Raw genomic sequence first — 12,757 nt, 5'->3', positions numbered from 1 at the left:
TCTGCCTGTTTGGGAATTCAACTCCTAACTATTCAAGGATACATGAATCAACTTATCAGCCAGCTTTCACCAGATGAAAGGTAAAGCCACAGAATATTAGTCTGCCTAACCTAACAGCCTTTTCTTTTGCTAGAGGACAATTTTTTATGCCATTCAGTTAATTAGTCCAACGTCTGCTAGACGCTGTGGGTTTTTTGGTTGCATTTTACATGTTGCAGTCTCTTCTCAGTGTACACCGTGGGATGCACGTCAGAGGTAGACTGTTCAAACAACAGAACATCGTGAGAAAGGCTGACATTATGGAGAGTGGTATTCATCTGCTCTAACTTCAGGTCTGACCTACTAACCCCTAGACTTGTTCTATAGTTGAGGTGAGAAAGAGACACCATCTAGAAGGCCACCCAACTCATTATTATCCAGGTGTCACAAATTGCCAAGAGGAATCATCCCTTTAATCTACTTTAAAGGATGTCCAGGTTATCTAGCTCTCATTTAATTTTCAGGCATCTAAATTAGGAATCACACCACAGTGAGAAAATGAGAGCCCCAGTTTAAGACAAGCTGTGGAAACACGTATTGTATGATAATTTATCTCCAATGGACAGCTGACATTTTTTCAGTGTTGTTTGCTACTTTTTCTAACTGATCTGTTTTACTCCTTACCTGCAGGAAACCTCCCAGACATGAACTATGTACGCACATAAAATTATAATGGTGCCAAGAGACAACATCCACTAACACAGAAATCAGTACAGGTCCTGCACAATGAGCTATTTGGGTCATGATTGCATTTTATATTCAGAGGGCATCTAGTACATTAGGATCCCAAACCCAACAAGGACCTGTGCTTATTATTGTCATGTAAGAAGTTAATATATCACTAAACAGGTACACATACAGTGTGATAAGTCTCCCATCACAGAGATGCTATGTAACATCTCCCCTTACTTACTTGCTTGACCACAGTGACTCTGAAACTTGACACATTGATTCACTGAATTAGCTATTATGGTTCTACCCTCCTAGTTTGCATTAAAGGAAATAAAATAAGAATCAAATGAAGAGACATACCTGTGGAGCATATCCAGGAGGCACATAAATAGTAGGCACTGAACCATTTGGGGACATCATTGGAACCTGAGCAGGACCTAAATGGGTTACAGAAACATTCAGTACAGCACCATTTAATAATTCGAGAAAGTTTAAAGAACATACTGAACTGCAAAGTCTTTGTGAAAACTATACAAGATAACATGGATAAACAAAGGCAATGAACTGTACAGATAAAATTATAGCAAAGGGCACTCTTAGAAACCTCAGAGACCGTTAGGAACACCTGCCCCGCCCCTGAAACAAACCTAAAAAAATTCACCAGCACATATTTCTCCCTTCTCTGTCAGTAAGCTCACAGAAGACCTTATGTCAAAACTTCTTAACAGGTGACAAGTCAAAGAAGTGTCCCACGATGAAAAGACAATAGAAGAGACTTTAAAGCAGAAACAAAACAAAACAAACCATTTGAAACAAACTGCTGAAACCAGACAGTATTCAGTTAAGAGTTGTCAAGAAAATTACTTACAAAATTGCTGCTCTGTTACTATGGTCTTATCACCTAAAGTGGGCTCAGTACCACAGGAGTGGGAGGCGGCAAATAGGACACTAACTTAAGGTCCCAAGCGAAAGCCAGTGTATTACAAACCGGTAAGTCTACTGCTACTAACGGGATAGTTGTGATACCACGATGATCCTTGTACCATGCAAAACAGAAAGAACAGAGTTCACAGACACTTAGATAAATATGACAATGGGAATGTGTTAAGGTGGCATTTGTAGATGAAAGTACTGCCTGGAAAATCTGATACCTTCAAAGAGCACAGGGACACTGTCACAAACTTGAATTTTCAAAAAGCTTTTGGCAACCTCTCTCAAAAACTCTTGAAGTAGTAATGCTGCCTTTGATTAAAAATGGAAAAAGTCTTTTCATGAATAACTAACTGTCTTGAACACAGGAAACAACAAGAAGTAAATGATCAGCTTTCGAAGTGCCTAGAGTGACCAGAGGACTCCCAAAGGCATGCAAAGAAGAATCTGTTCAACGTATTAACAAAACTTCTGGAAAAGGACATGAACAGCGAGGTGACAAATTTTTGGTATGCTCTCAGAGAGCTGCAAAGGGTCTCACAGTACTCAGTGACGGGATGATAAAAAAGCAGAAGAAATAGTGTTGGTAAGTGCAAATTAGCACACCTGGACAAAACCAGAAGTATTTATTTACAGTGATGAGCCATAAATTAGCTGTAAATAAACAGACTATGGAGTTACTACATATATTTCTAAGGAAATACCAGCCGAGCATTGTTCAGTGGCATTTGCAGGAAGAAAGAGAACATTAAAAATCATTACTAACAGAACAGAGAACAAGCAGAAAACATTATTACACTGTGGTATAAATCCACGCTGTACCTCAATACTTTGAGCACTGTTTGTCTCCACCTTTCAAAAAGAACACACAGAACAAGAAAAGGACAAAAAAAAAAAGTTTACAGTGGCTTTCCACCTGTTTATCAGGACAGATTAAAGAGACCAGGATTCTTCCACCTGAAGATGGTTAAAAAGTAAAAGTACTGGCAGCAGAGGAATACTAAGAGACCTATACCCCCCCCCCCTGCACCCAAACTGCCTAAAAAAAGGGGAAGATAGATAATTTACAGTTTCTCACGTGCAAGAAGCAGAGATATTAAATTAAAACACCAGGTAAAAGGTTTAAAGCAGACAAAGAAATTTCTCATGAAATGCACAGCTAGATTGTCTAACTCCTTGCTGTAATAACATTATGGAAACTAAAGGTTAGGTTCAGGAGAAATTAAATGAATTGAGAGGGGTAATCCATTAAGAGCTGTAAAATATACAAGTATAACTTTTGGTTCAGGAGGCCAGAAACAAGAAAGTTATTTTTGTGTGCCTGCCCCATCCTTATGCTCTCCCCTTTAGTATTTGATACTGGCCTCTGTCAGAGCAAGCACACTGACACAGACTTCAAGAGGGACTGCCTGCAGATGTCTTTACATTCTTGTCTTTAAAATACACAAGGCAACAATCGCTGAAGTTTAATTATTAAAGAAAAACTGAAACGCAATACAATCTGATCAGGTTTTGTGGCAAGCACATAAGGTTGGGATTCAGACACTCCAGGCTGCATTCTCCAAATGTCCAATTCGGTGTAGTGAAGCTACCCAAAGCACCAAATCCAAGTCTTAGTGAAGTTCACTAATACTTCTGAAATGGCATTCAGAGTTCCACATTAATGTTTTATAAACTCAGTTAAGATCTGCAAATGGAAAGTACTAAGTAAATGCAAAGTACGGTATATAAGATTAGCGTACCTCATTCTGATAAGTATGAGCTTGGCAGAAAAATAAAGATAACTGTGCCAGAATGCCAAGAGCGGGGGAAAAGGAACAAAAAGCATTCTTGAAAAAAGTAGCATGTAATCCAACTTGATTACACATACTATAGGGACTTCTTTAGAATGAGATATAGAAGTTTTGAAATGTATTGCCTAAAAAGAATCACAGCTTTATTATCGACAAAGTGTTAACCCACAACTGGGGGGAAGGGGTGAAAAGATTTTTTAAGAATAAGGTCTTAATTGAAAGATTAACTGAACCGTTTAACAGCGAAGAATATAGGAACTACAGTAAGCTACAAATTGAGAACTGAACCGTCTTTGGGTCTTCTTGCCCAGGTGAACCCCAAAAATGTTTCAGTGAAAGTCTCTCTGGAGTACCAAGTGCTAAAAAGAAACGAAAGTGAAGTGCAAAGCAGTGAAAGAGAAGCTGAAAAAAGTGCTTTAGAGCATCAGCTTACAATAAATTCAAAATGGTCAACAGTAATGGAAGCATACTTATTGTAAGTTGCCATTCAACTAAATAATGGTTTAAATTCTTACATAAGTAAGTGGATTTTACACAGCTTGTATCTTGCATTGCTTATTTGTAGTTTTTCCGTAATGAATACAAAACACTGACACTTTTATTAGACTCACAATTTTAAACTATGTAAGTTTCAGGTAAATTGAGATTTAAGACCACAGTTACTTGAACTTCCCACAGCAAACTCAACGTCCTTGAAGAAACTAACATGAACAGACTGTTTCTTTGTGAACTGCTGGGTATCTCTGTGTTTGGGGCTTTTGTTTTGTTTTGCTTTAAACGTCTGAAGAGTTTTGTTTAACAATCTTTTCAAAGCTTACTTTAACCTCTCTAACAAACAAAAAGCTGTTATCTCCAATCCAGTACAAAGGTTGATCCACAAAGCCATTTTCAGTATACCTACAATCTAGCAGTAACGAAAATAAAGACATAAAGGCAATGTATGAACCTCAAAAATTATTCAGTGTTAGAATAGAGTCAAACTAGTAGTTTGAAAACCTGCATCCCATCTTTAGCACTTTAAAGTTCCAGAATTAATGAAAATGTATTTTTAATGTTCAAGAGGTAAGGGTGAACTCTAATTTACTTCTGGTTAGATTTCTAAGCAGCTGTGGAATGAAGTTAGACTGCAGAGGAACATTCAAGAATATGGAAAGCATGGAAAAAAAGTTGGCAGACTTTATATATTTTAATGAGCACATGGTCTTTACACTGAGATTGCTGATTTCTTGACAGAAAGCATATTACTACCTGCAAAATAAGCTTTCCTGTATCTAAAGATAAAATCCTAATACACTCTAAAAACAGGTATTTTTTTTCTTCCTTTTAACAACTAATGTGAAGATCTTGGCTCTCCTCAGTAGAATCCACTGCAAGAAGAATCGTCATGCTTTGGCTAGAGTGGTGCGTGACAAAGCCAGCGTGTTTTACCGTGAGACCGATTATAAAGTACCAGCAAACAAGAGCATCATGAATTTGTATTAAGCAAACATCTGATTTTCTATATTGCCCATAAATGGAACTGGCTTCATCCAAATCACTGTATTATGAATGTTGGTAAATTAACTGTTTCAAGAGGACGTCTCGAATCTTCTCTATACTTTCAAGTATTTGAGTTCTCTTATATAAGGAGCGGAGAAGAAGCGTTGTGGGAGAGAAAACAAACACAAAGCTGTGTTCTGTACTTCATTCTTGAAAAATGACTCATCAAACACAGCAAAGGTTTATTTAACTCGACTGGACCGAAGAAACAGCTGCTCCGCCACACTTCGTTATTGTCCTGAGATTTGCTATTTCGCTACTATGAAAGGGAAAACTTGTAAAGTCTCTGTGTAAGCGTTCTGTCCCAAGTTTAAAAACCCCAACCAAACAAAAAACGCAACAAAAGCCCCACGGTGCTTATCAAAGATCACCTAAATCGTGGCATACGCGTCCCGAAAACGGACACGCATAAGAAGAACGGCAACAAGGGGCGGAACCCTCCCCCCCCCCCCCCAGCAGCAGGTGAAGCTCCCCAGCAGCTCCGAACCTCGTTAGGGCCACCACGACCGACCAGCGCTGCGTAAGGGCGAGGACGGCGACAAACCCACCGACCGCCCCGACACCGGAGGACGCCGCCTGCCCAACCTCTACGCGACGCCTTTTCTTTTCTTTGAAAGCGGAGCGATGCCGGGCTGGCCGCCCCCCCCCCCCCCACCGCCACGGCAGTACCGGCGGAGCGCCGCCGGGGGAGCGGAGCCTCTTCCGGGGCACCGGCCGCCCAGCGCCCCGCTCTTACACAACCCGGCCTCGGCCGCCCGCCGGCTCCCTTCCCGGCCGTCCCGGAGCCCCCCGCAGCGCCGAGCAGCGCTCCGTGCCCCCCCGTTTCTTCTTTAGTCGCCCGCCCCACCGCCACCACAGCCTCCCCCCCCCCCCCCGCTCCCCCTCCCCGCTCCGGCCGCCGCTGCCTGCTTTTGGGTTTCAACCGCGGCGGCCCAGCCGGGAGAGACCTTACCGCTCATTTCGGGTTAGGCGGCGGGGCCGGGCCCGGAGCCGGGCCACCAGGGCTCGGCTCTCGGCTCGCTCAGGTGCTGCGGCTGCCCGGCTGGGCTCGGCTCCGCTCCGCCCCGCGGCCCGCTCCGCGCCGCGCCGCTCCGCCCTGCACCGGCGGCCGGGGCCGGGAGCCGGGGACGGCATCGTCCCCGTCCGTCCCCCCTGGCCTTCCCCCGAGGAAGGCTTCCCTAACTCGGCGTCCCGCAGGACTCCTGCCTCTGGTGTGTACTGGAGTCTCCCGGCCGTCATCGGCTGGTGCCCTCCGAGCCCTCTGGCTGAAAGCTCGTGCTAACGTTAATTAGCATCCTTAAGTTACGAAGGATTACTCCAGCCCCGTCCTTCCACGGGGTTTACCTTCGGCTGAACCGCTAATCGGTTTACACCCCAAGAAAGGAGGCGCGCAAACAGAGCTGGTTGCAAACCAACACTTTCTGGCCTCGCGTTTGGAAAGCCGCGGTGACCGTGATGCTCATCTGGGTGGATGCTGCGGCTCAGGAACGCCGCTATACTTAGCGTTAGTCTCATGTGAACGGCGGTGAATCACTGCCGTCCCCAGGAGAAAACAGCGTTCAGGATTTACTGCAGCACATTAGGTTAACTATGGCTCTATAGCCGAACACCCACACTTTGACATCACGCGGGCGATGATATGCATCACTGACGCAAGCGGTGGCAGGATCAAACACAAAGGCCACGGCAGTCGAAACAATAGAGCGCGCAGCTGACGTAGCAGCACACCCCTCCAACGCTGACGGGCTGCAGTAAATCAATAGTCCCAGAAGCCGCGAATAGTTGCACCGCTCTGTCTTTTACATGATGGCTAAGACTTCAAAGTTTTATTTTGGGCTCCCAGCAGCTACAATTAATTACAAAACCCAGTAACAACAACCACCACCCATTGGCCTGCGTTTGTCTTCTAAGCTGTGCCGGGAAAATACTTCCAGATTAGTACCTTAGGTTTAACAGGCACTAAAAAACTGTCTCAAAGCATCAGCAGCTTTACATTTACTAGGGTGCAACGTAACCAAAGCGAGCAATAACAAAAAAGAAAAGCAAACACAGAACTTACTGTTAGGCCTGAGCCGGGGAAGAGGCGCAAGAAGGAACTGTGAACGCTGCAAGGACACAGGCGATCAGAAGACTTCAGTTTGCAATGCTGTCAGTTTAACGTGTTCCTTATGCTCTAAATTCATCCTGACAAAACAATCCCTTCCCCCGTCCATCTGTCTGCTTTTGCCATCAAGGCTGGGGAACGACAGCTGACAAAGCAGCCACATCAATTTAAATGTATTAATTGGCTACAAAAAAAAAAATAAAATCTATCGGTAGACTGCAGGCCAGCAAGTGCGAGGAAAAACTGAAGGTAAAACGTTCACATAGTTCCTTTCAAGAGCAGGGGAAAAAAGCATCAGTTTCATCCACAGAGACTTTGGAATAATCGATAAAAGATCAGAAAGCTATGAAGCCTAACCGCAGTATTTCTAAAGATTACATCCTAATGAGATCCTGATCTTTCCCATGAAACCATACATACATATTCAGGAAAAAAAAAAAAGAAAAAAAAAAGACATGAAATCCCTTTTCATAGGCAAAGTGCAGAGATGACAGGTTCCTATAGCACTTTATCATAAATACAGCTATCAATTTTCTTTTATAATGGCCTCACGTACTTTCAAAGGAATCAGGTGACAATGGTTTCTGTGTTCAAATGTTAAACGTACTTTCATTTCACCTGTTTCTAAACAATGGCCATGGTGCAATTTTGTGATTAAAAAAGGCTGTGAGCCCATGCCTTTGAACCGTGCAAACTTCACAACACGAAGTTACACTTCAGAGCTTGCAGAAGGATGATTTTAGTCTTTTCAGATACTCCAACAATAAAACTTTTTTATATGTTCTTTCTGGAGCAATTGTGTGGCACAGCGATCAACTCTATCCTACTTCGTTAAAAAAAAGTACCAAGGAATCAAAGATGTGAATGTGGAAATACAACACAGACTCTGTACTGTGAAGCCTGGATTGTTAAATTGCTCCGTTTCGTTTGCTGTTTTAGGTTTAGACTTAGGGTAAATATTTAGTAACTATGTGGAAGAGTTAGGTCAAAAAATTGTTCTCTCTCCCGTGTAGTCTTCCCATTTAAATATCAAGTGAACCATAAATCATTGTATTTCAAAGGGAGTCAAATGTGACACACCATTCTTAACACAGAGAAGCTCAGATGAAAATGTTTTTATTCTCAGCAGGAAAAAATAACCTGCACTCATTCCAATCTAACCGCATTGCATATTTGCTTAGCTTTTTCCTCAAGGAGAGCCTAATTTCCTAGCACTTATGCTAAGCAGAACTGATGCCCAACTTTTTCAGACTAATATTTAATATTTGTGCATACCGCTTAATCATGTTGCATTTGATTCATAACATTCAGGACAAACTACAACTTAATCATCTAACAGTTTTTACCACTAGAATTTGTGTTTTTCTAATCAAAATTTTTTTGGGGGGCCATATAGCACTGCAGACCAGAAAGTTAAAAAGTTAAGCGCTACTACTAATAGCTACTTGTGGTTAAGAGGTGAACAGCACAAGTGGATCTCAACAGGTGGCAGTTCTTGGCATGTAGACAGCGGCTTCTACAAAAGAGCATTTTCATTCAGAGAAAAGAGATCTTGGAAGGAACAAGCATTAACTTCAACTCCACACCGCCTGCCCCCCCCCGCCTGGTTGTGCTAAAAATGAAGTTATGTAGTATAATTACTTGTAAAGGCCTTTCTGGCATCATTATATTCAACTTCTTACACTAATGAGTTATTTTTTCTGTGCATACTTACCTGGCTACATTGACTTGAAACCAGAGCGCAAAATTATCTGGCATGTTCTGCTGTCTCAGAGTTGGAATTCAGAGAAGCCCACCCTCCTTTGTGCAAATTTCTTAATATTCCCCCCCAAATTATTTAACACACGTGTGTGTATATGTATCTACATACAGATTAATGTCTTTAGTATGACTTATTTAATATTAATTATACAAATACAATGTATTGATTAAGAAAATCAATAGCATACACATAAATGCTGAAACAATTTTACCAAATTCTAGGGCAAGGTATTTTAAAACTACGGATGAAAATACACAGAAGACTCTGTGGGTATAATAAAATTCTGTTTGTGCAAACTGTGACTGAGTATTATAACACATACAGTGTCAGAAACTCAAGCAAGAAATTAATGCCAGAAAAGGCCGCCAAGAAAAAATTCAGTGCCCAACTCAAATTTTTATTTGTATCCAAGGCAGACACCTCTAAAGATATACTACTTTGAGTCCCTGCAATCTACTAATAAGTACTTTCATTTGAAAACCTCTGAGTTCTTTAGGCTTCAAGCTAATTATATAAACGAATATGATGCAGATTCAGACAGTCCATTTAAAATAAAAACAAAGCAGAACAAAGATTATTGTAAGCAGCTGAAGTCCTTCTAATCTCTAAAATAAATACCACGTGCATCTTTCTTTACAGGGACCGATTTGGGAGTGGTCATTCCAAACTGGAAGATATAAAACTAAGTTAGCAGCATGTGAGGTGTCTCAGCTTTCCGGGAATCCCACAATCCAAGGTTCTATATGATTTAGCAGAAAGAGACAAAACTAGGTAAATCTAGAATGGCATTGGCTCCACAACTAGGGTGCAAAACCAGGCCTAAATCTTGTTCTTAGTAAAGGTAAAAAGTTATCATTAACTGCCAATTTAACACCCCACCCCCCCCAACCCCCCCACCCCCCCAGACCCAACACTGAAATTTTACTCTCTTAGATTTAATCTTGCATTAGGTAACTGAGTTTGCTGTTCTGGTCAGATGAAAAGGTCTTCTGTAACCATAAAAAGAAATGGAAAGAGAGAGGAGGTCCTGTAGGACTGAACTCTTCACACTCACTGCATACAATTATTTTTACACCTACATTAGAGGCATTCACTTGAGTCCAAGATTCTACCAACACTGCAGTTTCACAAACAGATGTTCACACGTAGGTTTCTAAACTATGAAATACATTTTCAAGTAACACTTTATGACACAGTTTTGTTTCAAATCATGAGTGATGAAAACAGTGCCTGAAGCTGCCTATTCAAAAGGTGACATTTGGCAATGCAAAATCCTTCTGCCGTGACACAAACTGCAGGGAACAAGTCCCAGGCAAATTACACAATCATCACACAACAAAAATGAGACATAAGACCAAACTGAAAACATCTGATGTTACACACCTTACACTTTGCAGCATCTAAAGCAAACTTCAGCAGTGATTCACTGGCTGCCTCCAGAGGACAACTCTGTGCTTCTGCATATTGATCAGGGAGCCACCTCATACCAAATGACACCAATCATTAAGCACAGTGTGTCCTCGAGTAGATATCTGGTTCAGGTCTGCTCTACTCGCTCTTCTGTCCAATTTCAGTAGAGTATATCAAGTTTTCTGAGAGTAGGTTCCTACTGTCAGGAAAAGAAGGTCTTCCTGTTCAGTTAGGAGGTAGGCTGAATTCTGTGCTATGCTCAAGCGGATTAACCCCACAGCTTGCTCCTGTCCAGGAGAATGCTATCAACACCAGACTATGGAATTAACCTGTGTCACCTCTGCCAAAGATGGGCCACTAGAAACCGGAATGCAACACAGGAAGCTCCTGTCCGTGCTAGAGATGCTTAACTCCTTTAATCCAAGAGCTTCTAAATGGAAAGTACAGAGCCAGCCTTTAAAATGGGAACCAGAACCTAGCACTTCACCTAAATCTTAGAGGAATCCCCATTACATCAATACAAAAAGGCAGATTGCCTTCCTGTGTAGTTTCCCTCTAGAATCTTATCTTTTTTTGAGGTGAAGGTGCCCATCTCCAAAAGATGACATGGAGAAAAGCCTTAACTCAGAATACCCTGGAGCCTCTCGGCTAGGGGACTCTGCCGGCATCAGCGAGCTACAGGTTCAGATCCTGTGGTACTTTGTAGAGCTAAAAACCTCGGATCTGATCTCCTCAATTCAGGGCAAGTGCTTTAACCAATTCCCTGCTGCTGATACTGTTTGCATTTGGGAAAAACTTAATATAGTTCAAGTAAACAAATAGCCTTTCTTTTTGGAGAGAGAGAGAAAGGCAACATTTATGTACTGTCTCGATATTGTCTCTGCTCTGGCATGTCTTTGATGTCTATCCCCCTGCAGCCTCTTTTGTTCAATTACAGGCACGTAGGGAATTCCATGGTCAAAACAGGAGAAGCAATGGATTCAATGTGCTTGCTAGGATTAGGTCATGATTCAGTGGGTGACCTGGTCTGCGTCTGAGACTTTTGCAGCTAAAAGCTTCTTAAGTTAGAACGAAGGTGGAATCCAAACACCCTGAACATGACCCCTTGCGATTAGTTCATTGCACACACATACTTCTCTGTGCCTTTTCAGCAATAACAAGACAAGCCTATAAATGCAGCTACATTGGGGATACTCTGAAGACAGTGGAAATAAAAGTTTGACTGAAAAACTACTGATCTTGAAAATTCTTAATAGCATTGCAGCTGACATGATAAATACTTAAACATTTAGATTAAGACTTCCGATTCTGCTAATGACTTAAGGTCAACACAGAAGAATTTTCATGTTCAAAAAGCTTTGCAGAAATTTGGTCCCAAATTAATTAACCTGAAATCAGGGTACACATAAAAAACCTGATCATCTCAGTCAGACTTCACAACGCAGAAAGGCACCATGCTTACTACCAATACACGCAGCCTCTTCTGTAGTGAAATGTTTCTACTATTATACAGATCACTAAACACCTTCAACCAGCTCCCACTGCAAAACTCACATTTTACTGTTGAAAGTGATTTGAAAGTCTTTTTCAGGCTCTGCATTAGCTAAATAAACCAAAAATATCATCACAGGCTAACTAATAAAAGCTTTTAAAAAATTTATTTACATCTTTTAAACTTGTATTAACATTTGAAATTTAAAATTTGGTCTTTCTGGTGTTTTATGTGACAAAGGCTCCTTGATTCTCCGCAATGAACTCTTTACAAATCCTTTCAACAAGGAATTATTTTCTCCAAATCACAAGCAAGTTACCACACAGGTAAAGTACGTAAGCTCAAACATTAAGAGCATCTATGACAAAGGTTATTGTTGATAAAAAGCTTTCAACAATGTTAATAAATATGTATTATCAGAAAGAAGATATCTGGTAAAGCAGTAAGCAGGGACCAGACACAAAGATAAGCCTATGCTGTAGCAGTGTTCTCTTTAAATTCAATTTGCTCTGTAACCAAATATGTTTTAGAAAGTAACATACCCACTGCTTTAGCAGCCAAAATGAACTCGGAGCCAGAAAGAACTGTGTAAGGAATCTACCTACCTGTGCCAAACAAGAGGCCAGGGATGAAACAACTAACTTGGCTCAGACATATAAAGTTGTCCTTCCAAGCCAGAAGAAATCCAAGCCAGAAGAAAGGGAAAAAGACACATGCATATGGTGAGCTCCTTACCATACATTATGTATGGATCAATATAACCCTCTACTAAGGAGCTGAGACAAGAAAATTGCTTAATAGCTGGAAAGTAAATGTGTCCTTTGTGCAGAAACTTTTTTACTGCTTCGCTACTATCTGGATACAAGAGACCTAAATTTTCTGTTGCTGGACTGTCAGGCCTTAAGGACTGGAAAAGACCTCATGAATCAAGTCAATTCACCTGCAATTGCAGCTTCATTCCTCTCCACCATTATCATACATTAAGATCCATCATAAATGGATTCTATGTAAAAGCA

General features: G+C 41.4%; 1 protein-coding gene across 9 annotated transcripts in view; it reads right to left on the bottom strand.

Moving 5' to 3' along the window:
* FNDC3A (fibronectin type III domain containing 3A) overlaps nt 1-12,757 on the bottom strand; it is a 123,440-nt gene that overhangs the window by 54,301 nt on the left and 56,382 nt on the right. For 6 of the 9 annotated variants that reach the window (XM_049815938.1, XM_049815944.1, XM_049815937.1 and 3 more), the window contains one exon: nt 1,072-1,148. In XM_049815938.1, coding sequence (XP_049671895.1) covers nt 1,072-1,148 — 77 coding nt within the window. Of the gene's footprint in view, nt 1-1,071; nt 1,149-5,925; nt 6,022-7,032; nt 7,079-12,757 lie in introns of those variants that run through there. The other 3 variants (XM_049815942.1, XM_049815941.1, XM_049815943.1) reach the window with 2 other exon arrangements.

The sequence above is a fragment of the Accipiter gentilis genome, chromosome 13 (genome assembly GCF_929443795.1).
Source record: "Accipiter gentilis chromosome 13, bAccGen1.1, whole genome shotgun sequence".
In the NCBI taxonomy this organism is placed as follows: Eukaryota; Metazoa; Chordata; class Aves; order Accipitriformes; family Accipitridae; genus Astur; species Astur gentilis.
Note: the sequence above shows the minus strand (reverse complement) of the source record. Positions and strands in the feature narration are given on the sequence as shown.